This window comes from Eschrichtius robustus, chromosome 5 (assembly GCF_028021215.1).
Source record: "Eschrichtius robustus isolate mEscRob2 chromosome 5, mEscRob2.pri, whole genome shotgun sequence".
NCBI classification, from domain to species: Eukaryota; Metazoa; Chordata; class Mammalia; order Artiodactyla; family Eschrichtiidae; genus Eschrichtius; species Eschrichtius robustus.
This window is the reverse complement of record NC_090828.1, coordinates 61,934,180-61,956,427: the sequence shown is the minus strand read 5'-3', so window position 1 is coordinate 61,956,427 and position 22,248 is coordinate 61,934,180. Positions and strand designations below refer to the sequence as shown.

Here is a 22,248-nt window from a genome sequence, read left to right as displayed (position 1 = left end):
AATGTGTTTCTATGATGGTTATTACTTTGTCGACTTTTTTGGACCATCAGTACATTAGATCAATGTCTTCCAGGAATGTTTAGACCAGACAGACTATAGCATATATGCCAAAGATGACATATGAATGAACTTCATGTACAAGCAGGCCAGCTGGTATCCGTTTCCCTTCAATTTGTAAGAGTAGCTGCTAATACTACCATTACACGGTTGCAGGTTAGCCTATAATTACCCTTAGACTGACTAATTTCCAAACTGATGACTGATATGATACATTGCATATATGTCCAGTGCTATGCTGGACACTGTAAAGGCTATTTTCAACACAAAATAGCGTTTGAACTAAGATTCAAACACTATTTAGAGGGATTATAATCTAGTTAGGGCAAGATTATCAAACTTGAAAAAGAGAACATCATAAACAGCAATTAAGAAGTGATAAATTATAAAGATTCAGGGACAATGGAGGCAGTGGCAACGTTTCTGAGCATCCCTAAATCCCCAAACCCACGTACAACATTTACAACAAAACTGGGTGACAAGGAAATCTACATAAATCTCCCCAAAACAGCAAGTGGGAACAAATCACCAACAACCATAGAACCTGCATGGTATGAGAAGAAGCGAAAGAAAACAGTGTCTGACACATCTGAGAAAAGAGACTCCCAAAACAGCTATAACTGGGTTTCTGCATTTTCCTAAGTCTGAAGTTGGGGCAGTTAGCCTCTATGAACTCTTAAAACTGATCCTTCACTAACAGTGTCACAATGAGGATAAGCTACTGAGCATGGAATCAAAATTGAGCACATTAGGTACAATGAAGATTAAGGAATGAGAATAGTGGGGAAGGGAGCAAAGCCTTAGAAATCATAGAAAGCAAATGCCACACTTTTGAAGAGTTCCCAAAAACAACAGCAGAGGGAGCTCTGTAAGAAATGCCATCCTAAACCATAAAAAAGTAAGCAACAGAAAATGATGTAGGTCAATCCTATGAAATTATAGGGAAAAAAAGAAAAAGATACAGAATTACATCCTGACAATAAAAGCATACCAGAAATATATGCCCACGAAATAGGTGAAAATTATAACCAACTACTTCAAAATGAGATAAAAGTCATTACAAAAATGACTCAAGACGTGCAAGAACAACATAAATCAGATTTCAAAAAACTCAGAAATAAGGTAACAGAACTCAGCAAAGCACTAGAAATTGAAAAAAAATTTTTCAGAAATGAAGATTAAGCCTGAATGAACCCAAGAGAAAATACATACAACAGATAATGTTTTAAGAGAATGAGAAGGTAAAATGGAGGAACAGTTTCGCAATCAAAAGAAATGAAGAGATTAAAAGGATGAGAGAAAGCAACAACTTAATGAAGTAACAAGGATCCAACATTCAGATAACAGAAGTCTTTAAAGAGCACTACCATAAGAGAATAAATAGTAAAGACTATAACTCAAGAAAACTTTCTTGAAAACAACAAAAAACAAAACCTGAAACTACTGACTGAAGGAGCACTGTGTACACTTAAGAATTCAGCCCAGAAGGCCAACATCTAACTTTTCAAAGTCAACACTTTATTTATGCCAGAAGAAAACAGAGTAATATATTTCAGATATTCAAGAAAAGAAAATCTGAATTAAGTGTCTTATATTGGGTAAAATTGATTTTTATCACATGGAAGACACAGATAAACTTATCGTAATGCCAAAAATTGGGAAACACTGGCTCCCATGAGCCCTTCCGAAAGAATCTAGAGAATAAGCTTTAGACAACCAAAATGAATAGTTTCAACCTAAGAATTTATGGCAAGCAATATTATTATTTACTTGTTGATAAAGACTAAATGAGAAGTACAAGGAAGAGAGTATAAAATTTAATGGCTAAATGCATGCAAAGTTGTTAACACAATTTTTTAAAAAACTGTGCTATGGAAATTCATGGAAAGCACAAGCAAAAAATGTTTTAACTATTTTCCATAATCTCTTTGGTCACTGTGATAATACACATTGTTGAGACTGCTGTGTGTGTGAGATATAGAAAGGAGTAAATAAATAATTATGTGATATTCTAATTCTATCATCTGCTTTATGTCCTTCAGAACCACAATTCTTGGTATAGAAGAAAGAAGATACAGATGTAAATAAAAACATTATAGTTCTGATTTGAACTGGAAATATTAATATAAATACATGAGATTTTTACTTTTTAAAACAAACAAAAAAATCCTGCCGTGAGTAATAACAGAATACCTCTTATCAGACCAACATTCCCTCAGATAACAATAAATTCTAGACAAAAATATAAATAACAACTACCTGAAGGCACTTGAGCAGCCAAAAATAGGCAGAATCTGGTTAGGAGACAATATTTGGAAGGAGGAAATAGAACTGGATGGGTTTCCTGTTTTTACAGCTTTTGCCTGAGGGAAGACCCCTAGATTGAGCTGCACAGAGCAGTTGATATGTGAATCAAAAGATGCAGTCTTACTGGCTTGAAAAGCAGAGTTTGGAGCTACCACAGCAGCTGAAAAGTGAGAAGGCACATACTGCAAAATAAAGAACCACAAAGAGAGAGAACCACAGAGAACTCTACCCATGTCTCTGACTGGTCACTGTTCTATGCAAGAGTGGATCAGACTCTAAGCAGTCCAGGTAAGACTAAAATGACTCAGAGACATCAGCTGTCATCCTCTGTGGGGAGACATAGTTTAGATTTCAGTTCAGCCAAGTTAATTGCTTGCTAATACAAATAATAACCAGAATATTAACACTCTCCAGAAAAATACACTAAACCCCAGAGTCACTATAATGTATCATTCACAGTATGCAGGATATAACAGAAAATTTCTAAGCATATGAAGAAACAAGAAAATGTGACCCATGCTCAAGAGAAAAGACAATCAATAGAGACCAACCACAAGGTAACCCAGGTATTGGAGTTAACAAAGATCTTAAAGCAGCTACCTGCAAGTATGTTCAAGACACCAAGGGAAAATAAACTTATAATAAATAAAGGAACAAATTGTAAATTTCAGCAGAGAAATAAAAATATAAAAAAGAGCCAAATGGAAATAGCAAAACTGAAAAATTCACTTTCTAAAATAAAAAATTCACTGTATGGGCTTAACAGCAGAATGGAGAAAGTACTGAAGACAGATCAAAAAATTATTCCAACTAAAAAACAGAGAGAAAAATACTGAAAAGCAGTTGTCTGTTGAACACTATTAAGTAGTCTAATATAAATGAATTTGGAGTCCTAGAAGGAGAGAAAAAGGAGCAAAAAAAAGAAAAAAAAATTTGAAAAAGCAGTAGGAAGAAAATTCTAAACACTGGTGAAAGACATAAATTTACAGATTGAAGTAGCTCACTGATGTCCCCAAACAGGATAAGTACAAAGAAGATCATACCTAGGTACATCATAGTAACCTGCTGAAAACCAAAGATTAAAAAAAAAAACACCTTACCTCATACCTGTTAGAGTGGCTATTATCAAAAACACAAGAAATAAGAAGTATTGGCAAGGATGTGGAGACAAGGGAACCCTCCTACACTGCTGGTGGGAATGTATTGGGTTGGCCGAAAAGTGCCTTCGGTTTTTAAGTAAAAATAAAAGACACATTTTTCATGTTCACCAAGAACTTTATTGAAAAATGTATTCACCCTTTTGTTCCACTACCTTCTGCCATTTTTCAGGCAACTTCATAATTCCACCTTCCCGAAACTTTTTAACTTTTTGAGCAAAGAACTGTTCCAGGTGCCTTTTACGGTCTTCCAGGGAACCGAAAATTTTTCCATTAAGAGAATTTTGTAAAGACTGAAATAAATGGAAGTCCAAAGGTGCAATGTCTGGTGAATAGGGAGGATGAATCAGAACTTCCCAGCCAAGCTGTAACAGTTTTTGCCTGGTCATCAAAGAAACATGCAGTCTTGCATCATCCTGATGGAAGATTATACGTTTTCTGTTGACTAATTCTGGACGCTTTTTGTTGAGTGCTGCTTTCAGTTGGTCTAATTGGGAGCAGTACTTGTTGGAAATAATCATTTGGTTTTCCGGAAGGAGCTCATCACAGAGGACTCCCTTCCAATCCCACCATATACACAACATGACCTTCTTTGGATGAAGACTGGCCTTTGGTGTGGATGGTAGTGGTTCATTTTGCTTGCCCCACAAACTCTTCCTTCCGTTCCACATTACCGTACAGTATCCACTTTTCATTGCCCGTCACAATTTGTTTTTAAAACGGAACATTTTCATTATGTTTAGGTAGAGACTTGCATGCGGAAATACAGTCAAGAAGGTGTTTTTCGCTTAACTTATATGGAACCCAAACATCAAAGCGATTAACATAACCAACCTGGTGCAAATGATTTTCAACGCTTGATTTGGATATTTTGAGTATGTCGGCTCTCTCCTGCATGGTGTAACATTGATTGTTCTCAATTAATGTCTTGGTTTGATCGCGATCAACTTCAACTGGTCTACCCGGCCGTGGAGCATCATCCAGCAAGAAATCTCCAGCACAAAACTTCGCAAACCACTTTCGACGTGTTCGATCAGTCACAGCACCTTCTGCACACACTGCACAAATCTTTTTTTGCGTTTCAGTTGCGTTTTTACCTTTCTTGAAACAATAAAGCGTAATAGGCCAAAAACGTTGCTTTTATTCTTCCATCTTCAGTATTAAAATGGCTACACAAAAATTCACCAACTTTGGTAAGTCTTTTTCTTAAATGCACGCTGATATGACAGCTGTCACATATAATCTAACAAAATTGTTTCAAATGAAGTTAAAGACAACTAACTGCTACTAGAGCCATCTTATGGAGAAAAATGAATGAAACTTTTGGCCAATGCAATAAACTGGTGCAGCCACTATAGAAAACAGTGTGGAGTTTCCTCAAAAAATTAAAAATAGAACTACCATATGATCTAGCATTTCCATTTCCAAGTGTTTATCTGAAGAAAACAAAAACAGTAACTCAAAATGATATCCGCAACCATAAACAAGACCAAAAGACAACCCTCAGAATGGGAGAAAATATTTGCAAATGAAGCAACTGACAAAGGATTAATCTCCAAAATTTACAAGCAGCTCATGCAGCTCAATATCAAAAAAAAACAAACAACCCAATCCAAAAATGGGCAGAAGACCTAAATTGACATTTCTCCAAAGAAGATATACAGATTGCCAACAAACACATGAAAGAATGTTCAACATCATCAATCATTAGAGAAATGCAAATCAAAACTACAATGAGATACCATCTCACACCAGTCAGAATGGCCATCATCAAAAATCTAGAAACAATGAATGCTGGAGAGGGTGTGGAGAAAAGCGAACACTCTTGCACTGTTGGTGGGAATGTAAATTGATACAGCCACTATGGAGAACAGTACGGAGGTTCCTTAAAAAACTACAAATAGAACTACCATACGACCCAGCAATCCCACTACTGGGCTTATACCCTGAGAAAACCATAATTCAAAAAGAGTCATGTACCAAAATGTTCATTGCAGCTCTATTTACAATAGCCAGGACATGGAAGCAACCTAAGTGTCCATCAACAGATGAATGGATAAAGAAGATGTGGCACATATATACAATGGAATATTACTCAGCCATAAAAAGAAACGAAATTGAGTTATTTGTAGTGAGGTAGATGGACCTAGAGTCTGTCATACAGAGTGAAGTAAGTCAGAAAGAGAAAAACAGATACCGTATGCTAACACATATATATGGAATCTAAGAAAAAAAAAAAAAAAAGGTCATGAAGAACCTAGGGGCAAGACGGGAATAAAGACACAGACCTACTACAGAATGGACTTGAGGATATGGGGAGGGGGAAGGGTAAGCTGTGACAAAGTGAGAGAGTGTCATGGACATATATACACTACCAAACGTAAAATAGATAGCTAGTGGGAAGCAGCCGCATAGCACAGGGAGATCAGCTCAGTGCTTTGTGACCACTTAGAGGGGTGGGAAAGGGAGGGTGGGAGGGAGGGCGACGCAAGAGGGAAGAGATATGGGAACATATGTATATGTATAACTGATTCACTTTGTTATAAAGCAGAAACTAACACACCATTGTAAAGCAATTATACTCCAAAAAAGATGTTCAAAAAAAAAAAACAATAAGAAAAAATGATATCCACACCCCAATGTTCACTGCAGCATTATTTACAATAGCCAAGACATGGAAGCAACCTAAGAGTCCATCAATTGATGAATGGATAAAGAAAATGTGGTGTGTGTGTGTGTGTATATGTGTATATATATATATATATATATATGAATACATATATATATGAATACTATTCAGCCATTAAAAAAGGGAAATCTTGCCATTTTCGACGACATGGATGGTCCTAGAGGACATTATGCTAAGTGAAATAAGTCAAAGAAAGACAAATACCTCTGATCTCACTTATTTGTGGAATCTTCAAAAACAACAAACAGAAAAAACCCCAAGCTCACGGATACTGAGAAAAGACTGGTGGTTGCCGGTGGAGGGGGGGTCGGGGGTGGTGGGTAGAGGGGAGAAATGGATAAAAGGGGTCAACAGGTACAAACTTCCAGTTATAAAATAAATAAGTCTTGAGGATGTAACACACAGCATGGCAATGATAGTTAATAATACTGTATTTGCATATTTGAAAATTGCTGAGAGAGTAAATCTTTAAAGTCCTCATCACAAGGAAAAAAACTGTAACCAAGCATGGATGTTAACTAGGCTGTGGTAATCACTTTGCAACATATACAAATATGGAGTCATTATGCTATACACATGTAATCTAATCTTACATGTAATGTAATCTTAAATGTCACCTATACCTCATTAAAAAATTTATGATTTTTTTTAAAAAAGAAAAAAATCTTGAAAGCAGCCAGAGAAAGATAACATACTACATTCATGAGAACAAAAAAGGATATTACTGATGGCTAGCTTGTCATAATAGATATTGGAGGTCAGATTTCATCTCTGGAAGAGGTGAGCCAGGAGAACTCTGGATTGAGACACATAAGCCACAGCTGAGGAAAGAGAAGACATTAAGTGCATGTCTACACACTAAATGAAGAGACTCTTAGCACCTTCTTGTGCTAAATTCTAGAAAGTCAGCAGCCAAACTTAAACTCTACAGGCTGGAGAGTACAGAATTTCTCTCTAGGAAAATAAACCATCTCAAGAGACAAGACTTATAGACACCAAGAATCAAAAATCTCTCAGAAAAATGACCCAGCCAAGTCATCCTACCGTAATAAGTCCTGCCTACTCAAATAACGCTTCCAATAAGTGTTTCAGTGCCTAAAGCATAGATATGCAAAGCCCAATATCACCAGATATCTGAAAAATATAAACAAATATTTTTTAAAAACCCATAAGAAAAAGACAACCCAGGGAGCAGAAAAAAAATTCACACAGAACTATTACTAATATCCTAGTGACAGCCAACTACGAAAATGAAACATTTCAACAACAACCCAAGGGGACTTTCCCTGGTGGTCCAGTGGTTAAGACTCCATGCTTGGGACTTCCCTGGTGGCGCAGTGGTTGAGTATCTGCCTGCAAATGCAGGGGACACGGGTTCGATCCCTGGTCCAGGAAGATCCCACATGCCACAGAACAACTAAGCCTGTGCGCCATAACTACTGAAGCTTGTGTGCCTACAGCCTGAGCTCTGCAACAAGAGAAGCCACTGCAATGAGAAGCCCACGCACCACGACGAAGAGTAGCCCCTGCTCACCACAACTAGAGAAAGCCCGCGTGCAGCAACGAAGACCCAATGCGTCCAAAAATAAATAAATAAATACATTTATTAAAAAAATAAGACTCCACACTTCCACTGCTGGTTGGGGAACTAAGATCCTGCATGTTGTGCAGTGTGGCCAAAAAATTAAAAAATAAATAACATTTTTTTAAATTAAAAAAAAGAACCACCCCCCCCCAAAAAAAACAACCTCCTGGAAATTAAAAATATGATAGCTGAAACACAAAGGAAAAAAAAAGGGATGAATTCAAAGATAAAGTTGAAGAAATCTTCCCAGAAAGAGACCAAAAAACCTCGAAAAAAGAAAACTAGAGAATCAGTCCAAGAGGTACAGCTCCAAATGAGAGTTCCAGAAAAAAAAGAAAGAGAAAATTAATGAGCTAAAATTATCAAAGAAATAATTCAAGACTTTTCAAGAAGTGAGAGAGTAGCATTGACATATATACACTACAAATGTAAAACAGATAGCTAGTGGGAAGCAGCTGCATTGCACAGGCAGATCAGCTTGGTGCTCTGTGACCACCTGGAGGGGTGGGATGGAGATGCAAGAGGGAGGGGATATGGGGATATATGTATACATATAGCTGATTCACTTTGTTGTACAGCAGAAACTAACACAACATTGTAAAGCAATTACACTCCAATAAAGATGTTAAAAAAAAAAAAGGGAACTGGAAAACATTAGTTTTTGGATTGGAAGGACACACTTTTGAACCAAGCACACTGGTTCAATGAAGATCCATACCAAGGCACATTATAATAAACAAATTTAAATGCCAAGGATTTGAAGCTTCTAGAGAAGACTAAACAGGAATACCTACAAAGGATCAGGAATAAGAATGGCACTGGAGTGCTCAGGAGTAACACTGGAAGCTAGAAAGCAATGGAACAATGCCTTCAAAATTCTGTTAAAATGATTTCCAACCTAGAATTCTACACCCAAACTAACAACCAAGTGGGAAGAGGAGAATATGCAAGGTCTCAAAAATCTGACTACCCATTTACCTTTTCTCAGGAAGTGACTAGAGAATCTGCTCCACCAAAACAGAAGAATAAACCAAGAAAGAGGAAAATATGGCATACAAGAAACAGGAGCTCAAACACGGGACAGACACAAAAGGAATTTCCATGATGATAAAGAAGAGGGATTCCAGGATGACAGGCACCCAGAAGAAACAGAGAGTAACTAGCCTAGACAAGAATGGAAGAATGGAAGATTTCAGGGGTATGTCTACAGAAATATAAGAATAAAATAAATAAATTTATATTTGAAAATGAGAGGTTTACACACCTCTGCTGGAGATTATATGGATGCTTACACTGAACACTAACAAACTAAAGAAATAAATCAACTCTAGGAAAAACAAAAAGTTGTACAAAAGAAGAAACATAATCATGGAATCTCACAGCTGTGAATAAAATTTACAGTCATAACATAAACAATGAAATAATGACCTAACCCAAAACTAAAATATTTCTAAATCAGGATAGGGTCAGGGAAGTTTGAGTATTTCTACAGCGGTAGAGGGTTGGATCATTTAAGAGTTAACGCCTCATCTTCTATAACAGGAAGTCAATAAATATCTAAAACTGAAAAAACAAAAAAGACAAAGAACTATAATAGTCTTACTTAGAAATACAGACATAAATAAAACAAAACACATATAGTATAATAAAAAGCTACAGGTGAGAAGGACTACCTCTATGAAGGATAAATGTAGGGTTAAAAGAATGGGGCATGCTTCTACTAATTTTCATTATAGGCTTGGTAGGACAAGTTGGCTTTTAAAACTCTGACCATGGATTGTGTGTCTTTTCCTTCTTGATCTGTAGGAATTCTTTACATATCCTTGGTATGAATCCTCTATGACTTGGCCTTTTCACTCATACATTGGTATAATTTGAACACAGTTTCATTTATCAAATGGTTTCCTTTATGGCTAGAGCCTTTTGTGACCTATTTATGACATCTGTCATTATTCTTATTAAAGCTTTATTATTTTTCATATTTAGACCTACAGTCACTTGGAATTGATTTTTCTATCATGGCAAGAAATGAAGGTCGAGTTGTTGTTGTTTTTTCCCAATGTGGCTATCCAATTGATCCAGCATCATCTATTATAAAAGACAACCCTTTCCCCACTGCACTGCTGTGTCACCTTTGTCATATATCGAGTTACTATATATGAAAGGCTCTGTTGCTGGACTCTATTCTGTTCCATCGGTCTATTTTCCTTTCCTGTGTCAATATCACAGTGATGTAATTCTACTCCTTGGTACATAACTAAGAGAACTGAAAACATATGTCTACACAAAAATTTGTATCAGTGTTCACAGCAGCATTATTCATGTCAAAAAATGGAAACAACCCAAATGTCCACCAACTGATGAATGGATATACAAAATGTGACACACATCAATACAATGAAACATTCAGTCATAAAAAGAAATGAAGTATTAATACATACTACAACATTCATGAACCTTGAAAATATTATGCCAGGTGAAAAAAGCCAGACACAAAATGCTGTGTACTATGATTCCATTTATATGAAATGTTCAGAAGAGAAAAATCCATAGAGACAGAAAGTAGACTAGTGGTTGCCAGGGGATGAAGTGTAGGGTAGGAAAGCAGGGGAATGAGGAGCTGCTGTGAATGTTTATAAGATTTCTTTTTGGGGTGATAAAAATATTCTGGAATTAGTGGTGATGGCTGCACAGCTTTGTGATATACCAGAAACCACTGAAAAGTACACCTTAAAAGGGTCAATTTTATGGTATGTGAATTATATCTCAATATAAAAAGTTTCAAGTTATTGAGGAAAAGGGAGCACAGTTGGGGGGGGGGAGTGTGACAAAATCTAGTACATAATCACTTATACATTCAGACATACAGTATGTGCACATGCAAGCACACACTCATAGACTTTTGAAGCCTTCAAAGCAGAGAATAGAGTTGTTTTTTCTTTTGCAAACATTCATGAGACATTTTTTAAAATATAAAAGCAACACAGGCACATAGAAAAAATTTCATTACAGAAATATAAATATTTCCCTCCCACATCAGTCTACTATTCAGAGGCAACAACTTTTTTTTAAAATTTAGCTTAATTAAATTAAATTAATTAATTAATTTCTTATTTGTGGCTGCGTTGGGTCTTCATTGCTGAGCACGGGCTTTCTCTAGTTGCGGCGAGTGGGGGCTACTCTTCCTTGCAGTGCATGGGCTTCTCATTGTGGTGGCTTCTCTTCGTTGTGGAGCACAGGCTCTAGGCGCATGGGCTTCAGTAGTTGTGGCACTCAGGCTCAGTAGTTGTGGCTCACAGGCTCTAGAGCACAGGCTCAGTAGTTGTGGTGCATGGGCTTAGCTGCTCTGCGGCATGTGGGATCCTCCCGAACCAGGGCTCGAACCCATGTCCCCTGTATTGGCAGGTGGATTCTTAACCACTGCACCACCAGGGAAGTCCGAGAGGCAACCACTTTTTTAAAAAGTTGTTTTTAATTAAAATTTTCAATAGGTAATGCAAACAAACTACTTCAGTTCATTTCTTATCATCTTTCTAAGGCTGTATGTCTACACTAACAAATTAAATATACGTTCATTGATTCCTCCCTTCTTACTCAAAAGATAACGTTATGCAGACTGTCCCACATTGCTTTCTTTTCTCTTTATGTTGGAAAAATTCCAAATCAATACATAGATAGCTTCTTCATTCCCCTTTTCCTTTGCTACTTCCTTTCTTTCAAACAGGTGCAGAGTATTCCACTGGATGTACTACATTTCAATAATTCTTTATTGACCTTGCCATAAAAGATGAAGAACTTAGCTCACTGGCATCACAACTTCCCCTTCTTCCTGATATATTTTTATTTTCAAATCTTCAGTTACTTTCACTTCAAATAATAAAAAAACTTTTTTATTCTTTAACTTTAAACTGTGCATGACTCCTTAATATGTAAAATAAAATAAATCTTTACATTTCCTCCTTCTCCCAACATGATAGCTACACTATAACTTTACATCAGTACAATTTATAACATTTACCTTTACCTTCTATCTGTATTCCTGCAACAGAGCCACAAACTCATGCCACAAGGATCTGTGGCAAGTAAAATAAACAGGTGAAGTAGGCTTGGGATAAGAGAAGAGCAGTGGCATATGACAGAATTTCAGTTCTTTCTCTTCCAATTTTTGTTATCAACTATGAACACTGAATTAGCAAATGGTGAATCCTTGATGCTAAGCGAAATACAGGATTAGGTTCCTGCAAGCTTCTCATCACAAGTTCATCAACTGATCAACACATAACCTTGTTTCGTTTTTTGTTTTTTTATATATATATCTTGGCTGTGCTGGGTCTCCATTGTGGTTTTCTCTCTAGTTGTGGCGTGCGGGCTGTCTAGTTGTGGCACACAGGTTTAGTTGCCGCGCAGCGTGTGGGATCTTAGTTCCTAGACCAGGGATCGAACCCACGTCCCCTGCATTGGAAGGCAGATTCTCAACCACTGGACCACCAGGAAAGTCCCCATAACCTTGTTTTATATAAAAGTGTGTTTCTGTTTAAAGACCCCTTGTTTAATATGTACTGTCGATTCATTCACATTGAATTCATGGCCAACAACACTGTAACTCATGCCTGCATGAAGCTAATCTAACAAGCATATTTTCCCCCTAAGGCACATCACAGTCTTCCTGTGCTTAGAACACTAGATAACACTTGACTACCACCCTGAGGGGCTATTTTAAACAGTAAAACTACCAACAAAAAGCACAAAAATGTGAAAAACATGGCATTAAGTAAACTGAGAAAAGAATACTTGTTTACAGTATGAGAGCTGAAAATGTAGGCAGAGTGCCACTTTATTCAGCCTCAGGCGACTCAAATTTTTCACCACTCTGCATATGCACAGGCCCGTGAATGACCAGCAAAATCAATGTAAGTATTGGTTTTGAAGTCACAAATAAGTTGAATAAAGAGTACTGATTGTGTGTATCTATCAAATCAAGCATATAATCATATTGTGCAAATCCTGTATAGCCTTGCTCTTTTATATGTTTGAACAGTCAAAATCCAGAAGAATTATATTAAAATCCCTCAATATAGCTGTATTTTAATAAATTTACCATGTATTTTTAGAACTGTTTGCTATATAAAAGTTTATAACTGTCTATCTTTTTTGTGGATGCTTAGTCCTTAAAAAGTATCTACCTTTGTTTCATTCAGGCTTTTGGTTTTGAAGACTGTTTCATTTGATACTCATTCATGCATTCAAAAATAATTATTGAGGGCCTTAGCATTGTTGTAGATGTTAGGGATATAGCAGTGAAAAAAAAAAAAGACTTAGGTCCAAGTGCTCATGGAGTTTACATTACAAGAAGGGAAACAGACAATAAACAAACATATAAATATTTAGTAATATATAAGGAACCAATAAGTATTTTTAAAAAACTAAGTAGAGAAAGGGAGAGTGGCATAGGTATCATACCTATACATAGAGCAGTCACAGAATGCCGCTCTAAAGAGGTGACATTTGAGCAGAAACTTGAATGCAGTGAGAGAGAAGTGTGTTTGAGGCAAATGGCAAATAAACCAGTGTGAGTGCAGTAGTGGGACAGTTATTAGTTGAATAGGGTAGTCTAGAGCTAGATCAGAAGGTCTACTTAGAGTACTGAATTTCATTTTAAATGTGATGGGAAGTCTTTGGAAGGGTCTGAAGTTGGGGAGAAACTGATTGCAAATTTGTATTTAATTCTACTTTCTTTTACTTTATGATTGTCTGAACTATTTTCTTTCCAGTTACTTCCAGTCTTTGTCATTTTGGGGGGATGTTTCCTGTCAACAGCCTAAAGATGGATTCTCATTTATTATCATAATATATACTTGGCTTTATTTCTTCCATATTATATAATCGCAGGTAAAAATAGAATATTTTTGTTTCCTCTTTCTGTCTTCCTCACTTTTATTAGACTAAGTTTCTTTTTGTTCCTCCTCCTACACCCTATCACAGTAATTTAAAAGTTCTATGTATAGTATCTCTGTTGCTTGTGCTTATTACTTTCCTACTTTTAGCAAACATATAACCCTATTCCTCTCTATAGACAAATCAAATCTTAATGAATTATTCTGTAGTCCTAGATGATTTTCTTACTGTTCTCCCCTGTTCCTCTTCTCCCAGAGCATGATCACTATCAGAAATATGATCCTTCGAATGCTTTTATTTCCACATTACAAACTCCTGGTGTCACTATTATTAAAATTTGCCCCTACTAATACTGCATTTCACAGGCACATTATCACCATCAATTTAAATAAAAACACTGTAAGAGTCATTGCTCACCACTATGTTACATTCTGTAAGCTTTACCTTTATTTATTTATTTATTTATTTATGGCTGCGTTGGGTCATCATTGCTGCACACGGGCCTACATTTATTTTTAAATTTAAATGAATATTTTTAAAATACAAGCTTACCCCCAAAAGAACAGTAAAACCAACATTAATTCAATATCATCATCCAACATACAGTCCATACTCAAATTTCCCCTGTTGTCTCAAAAATGTCCTTTAAAACTGTTTTTCTCCCAATCCAGGAGCAAATTAGAACCCACGGAGTCACACATTGCATTTGGCTACTAAGTCTCTTTCGTCTCATCCAACCTAGACCAGTCCCTCTGCTTCCCTTTGTTCTTCATGGCACTGAATACTTTAAAGAGTCCAGGCCAGCAGGATGTCCCAGGAATATTTCCTCATGATTAAATTCAAATCAAACATTTGCAGCATGAAAACTACAGGTGATGAGTGTTCTTTCTATTGCATCACCCTCAGGATACATGTAATGTCAGGCTCTCTGTGACATTGCCAATGCAAAGCTTGACCTTACTTATTATGGTGGTGACCAACAAATCTCTCCTTTTTAAAGGCATATTTTCTCTTTTATAATTAATAACTAATCTATAGAGTGAAACTTTGAGACCTTGTAAAACACTGTTCTCCAAAACATTTTACTAAATGGTTTTAGCATCCATTGATGATCCTTACCTTAATCAATAATTATACTAGGAAATACTGTGTTGATTTTCTGATTCTATATTCCTTCTACATTAGGTAACATTCTTCTAAGAGACTGCCACATAACAATAAACATACCTAGCTTGGTTCCTAAGTACCATTCCCCACTAAAATGAAGCAGGGCTCTTTGAAAAGGTCTGTTCACATTCAGCACAGAGACCACAGTGACACTAGAGAGAGATGGTAGAGTTGTGTATGTATACATAAGCATAAAATTGGCAAAAATATTTATATTTCTTAAATCTAGATAAAGAGTATACAAGTATTCTCTGTAAAATATTTTCAATTTTTCTAAAGGTATAGTATTTTTTTCAAAGTAAAAAGTTGTTTAAAAAAAAAAAAAAACTGGGGGGAGGAGGGGAGACCCTGCAGGAATGCATAAATATCAGTTTGAGAGAACAGAAATAAATAAATGGGTATACAGTGTCATCATAAAACTAAAACTAGAATATGTAACTTTAAAACATCAGGAAAAACTCCATTTGTCCAATGGAAAGCAACGAGTAGAAGGGAATAAAAGTCAAGTACGATTAGAAGATATCAGCCAACAGATGGCAGAACCAAGTCAGAAAATAAAAATAATTATAAGTACAATGGACTAAAACCCACCATTTAAGAGAGAAAAATGCTCATATTCCATCAAAAAAAGTTGACATGTTGTCTACAAGAAACACACTTAAAAACAATAAAAATTAAAGAATAAAAAAACATACACCTAAGACAATATGAACCAAAAGAAAGTTGAGGATAGCATTCTTAAGATTTGAAAAAACAAATTTTTTTAAAAAATTATATAGTCATGAAACGAAATGAAGATATATGCATGTAAAAATATAGCCTCAAAACACATCAAGCAAAAACTGATAAACTACAAGCTGAAATGAATAAAGCTGAAATGTATACATCAATAATCACAGTTAAAGATTTAAAAATACCTCCCTCAGAAAAAGATAGCTCAAGCCAACAATACAAGGAGATACCTAAGATCTGAACAAATACAATTAGGAGCTATTAGATATGAAATGTTTATAAAACAGGGCACATTTCAGGATTGATGCCATACGAACTGTATTTTCAAAATGTAATGCAATAAATTATAAGTCTGTAACAAAAGAATAGCTCAAAATAACTAATAATCTAAGAGGAGGGACTATACAAATGTTTACAGTAGCTTTATCTGTAATTCTTAAAATACTGAAAGTAACCTAAATGTTCCTTATCTAGAAAAAATGGATTAAAAAGAACTGTGGTATACTTTTACACACTACTATATAAAAAATAGATTATCAACAAGGATCTACTGTATAGCACAGGAATCTATACTCAATATCTAATAATAACATATAATAGAAAAGAATCTAAAAAAGAATATATATATACATATATATGTATGTATAACTGAATCACTTTGCTGTACATCTGAAACACAATATTGTAAATCAACTATATTTCAATAAAATTTTTTTTAAAAATTGTTGTATATTTTATACAATAGGATACTATTCAACAATAAAAAGTAACTATTGGTAACATTACAACAACATGGATGAATCTCAAAGAAATGCATTATGCTAACTTATAAAAAGTCAGACTCAAAAGGCTACATATTTACAATACTTACCCCATTTATATGACATGCTTGCAAAGGCAAAACTATAAAAACAGAAAACAGATAGGTGGTTGCCAGAGGCAACCTAAAGGGGTAGAGTGCAAAAGGACACAGGGGAGTATTTTAGGAACTATTTTATATCTTAATTGTGGTGGGAGTTACACAATTATATACATTCACAAAACTTATAGCAGAACTATATGATAAAAAGGGGGTGCATTTTACCCTATGTAAATTATACATAACTTAATAAAAACAATGGGGGGGGGCTCTCATAACCAAACACTTAAAATCTATACATTTTATCATATGTTAATTCTGTCTCTATATAAATAAATAAATAATCTAATTCATTCAACTCAATAGCTGGAAGAAGAGCCACAGAGCAAATCCAAAGTAACAAGTAAATTATGATGACAGAAATCAATGGGAAAAAAAAGTGAAATAGATTAAAACCAATATCTGTTTCTTTGATTAGTCAGAGCTCTGGCAAGAATGAACAGAAAAGGAGAACTGAAAGAATAAACAGAAATGAAATAACAAAGGAGATTTTTTAAAGTGTTATAACCATAAACTAATAAGTTTGAAAAGCTTAATTGAAATAGATTAATAAACTAAGTAATATTAAAGAAATTTAAATGTGAAAGACCTTCCTTGCAACAAACCCCAGGCCAAGACAGTTTTACAGGTAAATGTCTACTCATCTTCCCATGAACATTTTCTACAACATACAGGATGTTGAAAAAATTGAAAATAGTGAAAGCAGCAGCAGTTCATTTTATGGGGCTAGTGTGACACTGTTTTATAAAACAGACAAGGTAGAGTGATGAAAATGTTCTGTATCTTAAAAGGAACATGGATTACTACGAGTGTACACATTTGTCAAAACTCACTAAATTATTACTCTTCAGGTCTGTGCATCTATTTCTCTTATAAGCATATATGTAAAAATCCTAACTAAAATAGTTAATCATGTATTAAATCCAAAAGTATTTTTTAATATTTATTTATTTATCTTTATTCTTTTGGCTGCGTCGGGACATCGTTGCACTGCATGGGCTTCTCTCTAGTTGTGGCGTGCATGCTCCAGAGCGCATGGGCTCTGTAGTTTGCGGCATGCAGGCTCTCTCATTGAGGCGCGCAAGCTCAGTAGTTGTGGCGCGTGGGCTAATTTGCCCCACAGCATGTGGGATCTTAGTTCCCCGACCAGAGATCGAACTCGCGTCCCCTGCACTGGAAGGCAGATTCTTTACCACTGGACCACCAGGGAAGTCCCCTAATAAAGTATTTTTTAAAATAGTGTATCAGGGACTTCCCTGGTGGTCCAGTGGTTAAGAATCTGCCTGCCAATGCAGGGGACGTGGGTTTGAGCCCTGGTCCGGGAAGATCCCACATGCCGCGGAGCACTAAGCCCGTGCACCACAACTACTGAGCCTGTGCTCTAGAGCCCACGAGCCACAACTACTGAGCCCACATGCCACAACTACTGAAGCCCGCACGCCTGGAGCCCGTGCTCCACAACAAGAGAAGCCACCGCAGTGAAAAGCCCGCACGCCACAACGAAGAGTAGCCCCTGCTCGCCACAACTAGAGAAAAGCCCATGTGCAGCAACGAAGACCCAACACAGCCAAAAATAAATAAATAAATAAAACAGTGTATCATAACCAAGTAGGGTTTATCACAGCAATGCAAACTTCAACATTTTTTTTTAAATTTGTTATACTTATTATTTTTAAAACAAACAAAAATGTCTTAACTAACCAGTAATAGAAAAGTTCTTCTGTAATTTGGTCATGGTTATATACACAAAACCTATATATAACAAACACTACACTTAATGGAGATACTTTAGATGATTCCTTCTCAACAAGACATAGTACTGAAGCTCATGACCAATATAAAAAAAAAAAAAAATTGGGGGAACATAACTATTTCTCTTAGAGAAACCTAGAGAATCAACAGAGTAGTACAACCAATAAGAGACCAAAAGCAAGACTGCTACATACAAGACCAGCCTATAAAAATAAAAAAAAAAACCCTAGGTCAGCAATAGCCAACTAGAAAATATAATAAATAATACTTCAGCCACAAAAACTTTAAAGTATCCAGGAATAAGCCCCCAAAATTCATAAAAACTAGCCAAGAATTCTTAAGAACTCTACAGAGAGAACTGAACAAATGGAAAGACATTTCATGTACTTGGATGTGACAACCTAATCTTATAGATTTCAGTACTCCCAAAAGTAATCTATAAATTCAATGCATTCAGAATAAAAATTCCATTTGAATCTTTTAAGGAAAAAGATACAAATAAGCTATTATAGAAGAATAATCCCCAAATGCTAACAAGCAAATAAAGAGATGCTCAAATTTTATGAGGGAATAAAGATCCATAAATAATTAAGTCAACCTTACAAAAGAAGATTAAAGGAGAGACTTGCTCTACCATATAAAGAAGACATACCAAAATACAACTGTATTCTCTTTTATGTGATACTGGCACAAGAACACAGAGAGACCACCGGAACATTAGAGAAATCTCAGACACAGACTGGTATATACACATGGCAACTTAATATATGATACAGGTGCCAGTACAAGTCAGTGGGAAAATATGGATAATTTAAGAAGCATTGTGGAGAAAACTGGTTTACTACATGGAGAAAAATAAAACTCGATCTCTATCAATATTATGTAAAAGATAAGGCCTCGGACTAAAGAGTAAATATAAAAGTAAAACTGTACAATTAATAGAAGGAGCTGTAGAATATCTTTGTGCCTCAGGGGTGCGGAAGAAGTATTTAACTTTTAGAATACCAGCAGAGTCCACTGGACCCAATTTTAGTTTTTTAGCTTCTTTTTCCAGTAATTCTGTTTGTAATAATTAATATTTCAGGACTTTTATTCTTTCTTAGAGATCATCCATAGAATAAAAATAAGATTTATTTTTAATAGAATAAAACACATTCTAGCTTGCAATTAATTACCAGATGTCCACTGGCCTTTCATCAATCTACAATACATTATGGGATCTTACTGATCTTATTTTTCCTATATTTTGTTATTATACCATCCTAGGAACTCATCATTACTTATCACTGTTCATCAATTATTCCCAACTATGCTAATACAAAGAAAAACCACTAAAATAAAAAGAAAATGGAAGAATGATGGTATGATAGGCAAAATATTGGCCTCCCAGTAATGTCCATGCCCTAAACACCAGAATCTGTGAATGTTATTTTACATGGCAAAAGGGACTTGCAGATGTGATTAAGGATAAGAATTTTGAATTGGGGAAATTATACCAGCTTATCCAAATTGGGGTGGGCCCAATCTAATCACATGAGTACTTAAAAGTGAAGAACCTTCTAGGCTATGGTCCAAAACATATGACTGCCAAAGAACTGTAAGAGAGATACAGCATTGCTGCCTTTGAAGATGGAGGAAGGAAACCACCAGCCAAGGATGCAGGCAGCCTCTCAAAGCTGGAAAAGGCAAGGCAAAAAGATCCTTCCCTAGAGCCCCCAGAAAGGAATGCAGCCTTGCAGACACCTTGATTTTAGCCCAATGAGAGCGGTGTCAGACTTCTGATGCTACAGAACTGTAAGATAATAAATCTGTACTGTTTTGGGCAACTTGGTGATAATTTATTATAGTAGAAATAGAAAAACAACACAGATTAAATCACCTAAAAGGACGATGCAATAGTCAAATAAATTTTGATCTTTTAGTTATCTTCTTGCCTTGCCCAAAGTACCACATCATCTTTCAAAAATGTATAAATGACTAAGAAACCATCTTTGTAGTCTGATTTTAGCTTTCATTTGACTCCAGCTGAGAATTAAGAAATTTTCATTTTCCACTTAAGATAATCAAGAGAAGAAAATGACAGAAGAAGACAATTTATAATTATTAGACAAATCAGAAAATAAATACAAAGAGACAACAGCACCTAAAACTGATGATGGTGACACTGACTATATAAATGAAATCTGAGTCTTCAAATGACAGTATCCTAGATGAATTTTCACAAATTCAAGAATCAATGAATTGGACAATACATTTCTAAGAGGAAAAAAAAAAGGGAAACATGGTATTCTCATCAGTTAAGTCATTCAACTGAAGGACTTCACCATACAATATTCTGCAACAAGAACCTGGACCATTTCATTATGCTCAAAGGACACATAACAATATCCTTCATCTTTTATGATGTTTGTGCACCAAGATTTACTTGATACAAAGAGATTTTTAAGTATGTTTAAATTCATATAAAATTTCTAATAAAGTTGTTTTTCATTATAGTTTTATTCTTATTGTTGTAAATTAGTAAAATAACAAAATATAAACATAGCAAAAAGGTCTATTTGACCCAGATGGTTAATGGTGACGACTGTTTTTCTTAGGTACAGACCATAAAGCAAAAAAATTGGTGAGTTTGAATACAACAAAATTAAATAGTTCTGTACAATGATGGATACCATGAATAAAGTTAACAGACATGACAAAATGGCAAAAGTTATTTGCACTGTATGTAATCAACATGGAATAAATATGTAGAATATACCAGGAACATGGGAAAATCAGTTTGAAAAAGAAAGTAATTCTGACAGAAAAACAGGCAAAGAACTGGAACAATTTATAAGACTCCCAAAGAGCTAACAAGCATTGAACAAATGCTCAAAATAATTGGTGGTACAAGTAAGACAAAGATACATTATTTTGTACCAACTGGACTATCAAAAATGAGGAATCTGGATGATGCCAAGTGTTTCTGGGATATGGAGATAAAGAAACAGTTGTACAAAACTAATCTGCTGAGAGTGCAGGTTAGTTTTATTAGTTTTATACAACTGTTCTGAATAGCAATCTTGCACTGTTTATTCAATTTAAATCTATACATACCCTATGCCTTATCAATTCTGCTCTTGGGAATATATTCTAAACAAATGCTCACAAAGTTCCGTAAGGGAACAATTACAAGAAATTCACTGCAGTGTGAGGTAGTGGGGAGTTGGAGACAACCTGATATCTACCACTGGAAGGCCCAACAGATACACTATTAATTTTACGCAGCAGTGGATTAATGTACAGATAGGAACATACACAATAGAAACATGGGTGATGGGGCAAGGAAGAATCAAAAACAAAGGACAGGAGAGGTAAAAATTATGTAAATGGGAGAAAGGCAGGACAATCTACCAAACTCCTTTTTACCCCTGAAACCTGTTATGCTATATTATAACATAATGCCCCAAAATATATTATGCTATATTAGGAATCAGGTATAAAAACAATGGATTTTTTTCTACACATTATAAAAACTATAGTAAGTATAATTTGCTGTTAAGTACGTATGTAGGGATCCTTTACAAAATATATTTTATATCATTTAATACAAGGAAAAAATGTCAAAGATTACAATTTTACTCACTTTAGCTCCAACACTGCAACTGCCCGTGCTCCCAGTGCTCCCACTTGCAACTCCTGTAAATCTAGCTTCCAATAATTCTTGCCTTCTTGGATCCAGACTATGAAGCTCATCCATTGCACCTATTAAGATAAAAAAACAAACAAAAAAAGTACACGCACATACATATATATGTATTTATATACACACATCACAAAATATGTGTATGTGATTAGTTGAGATGTAAATATAAACTTAGTGAATTCTAAAAACAGATGAAAGTAAGGACTTAAAGATTTTTATAATGTCCACACTTATTTATCAAAATAATCTATGGTGATGGTGGATTTCCAATACTTTTGACTGCAATCTACATTAAGAAATATA

At 35.3% G+C, this 22,248-nt stretch overlaps 1 protein-coding gene across 1 annotated transcript in view; it reads right to left on the bottom strand.

The window, feature by feature from the left end:
* Positions 1-22,248, bottom strand: part of TLK1 (tousled like kinase 1) — a 153,398-nt gene that overhangs the window by 86,204 nt on the left and 44,946 nt on the right. The window contains exon 2 of the mRNA XM_068544925.1: positions 21,886-22,004. Within this exon, the coding sequence (XP_068401026.1) occupies positions 21,886-22,004 (119 nt within the window). The remainder of the gene's footprint in view (positions 1-21,885; positions 22,005-22,248) is intronic.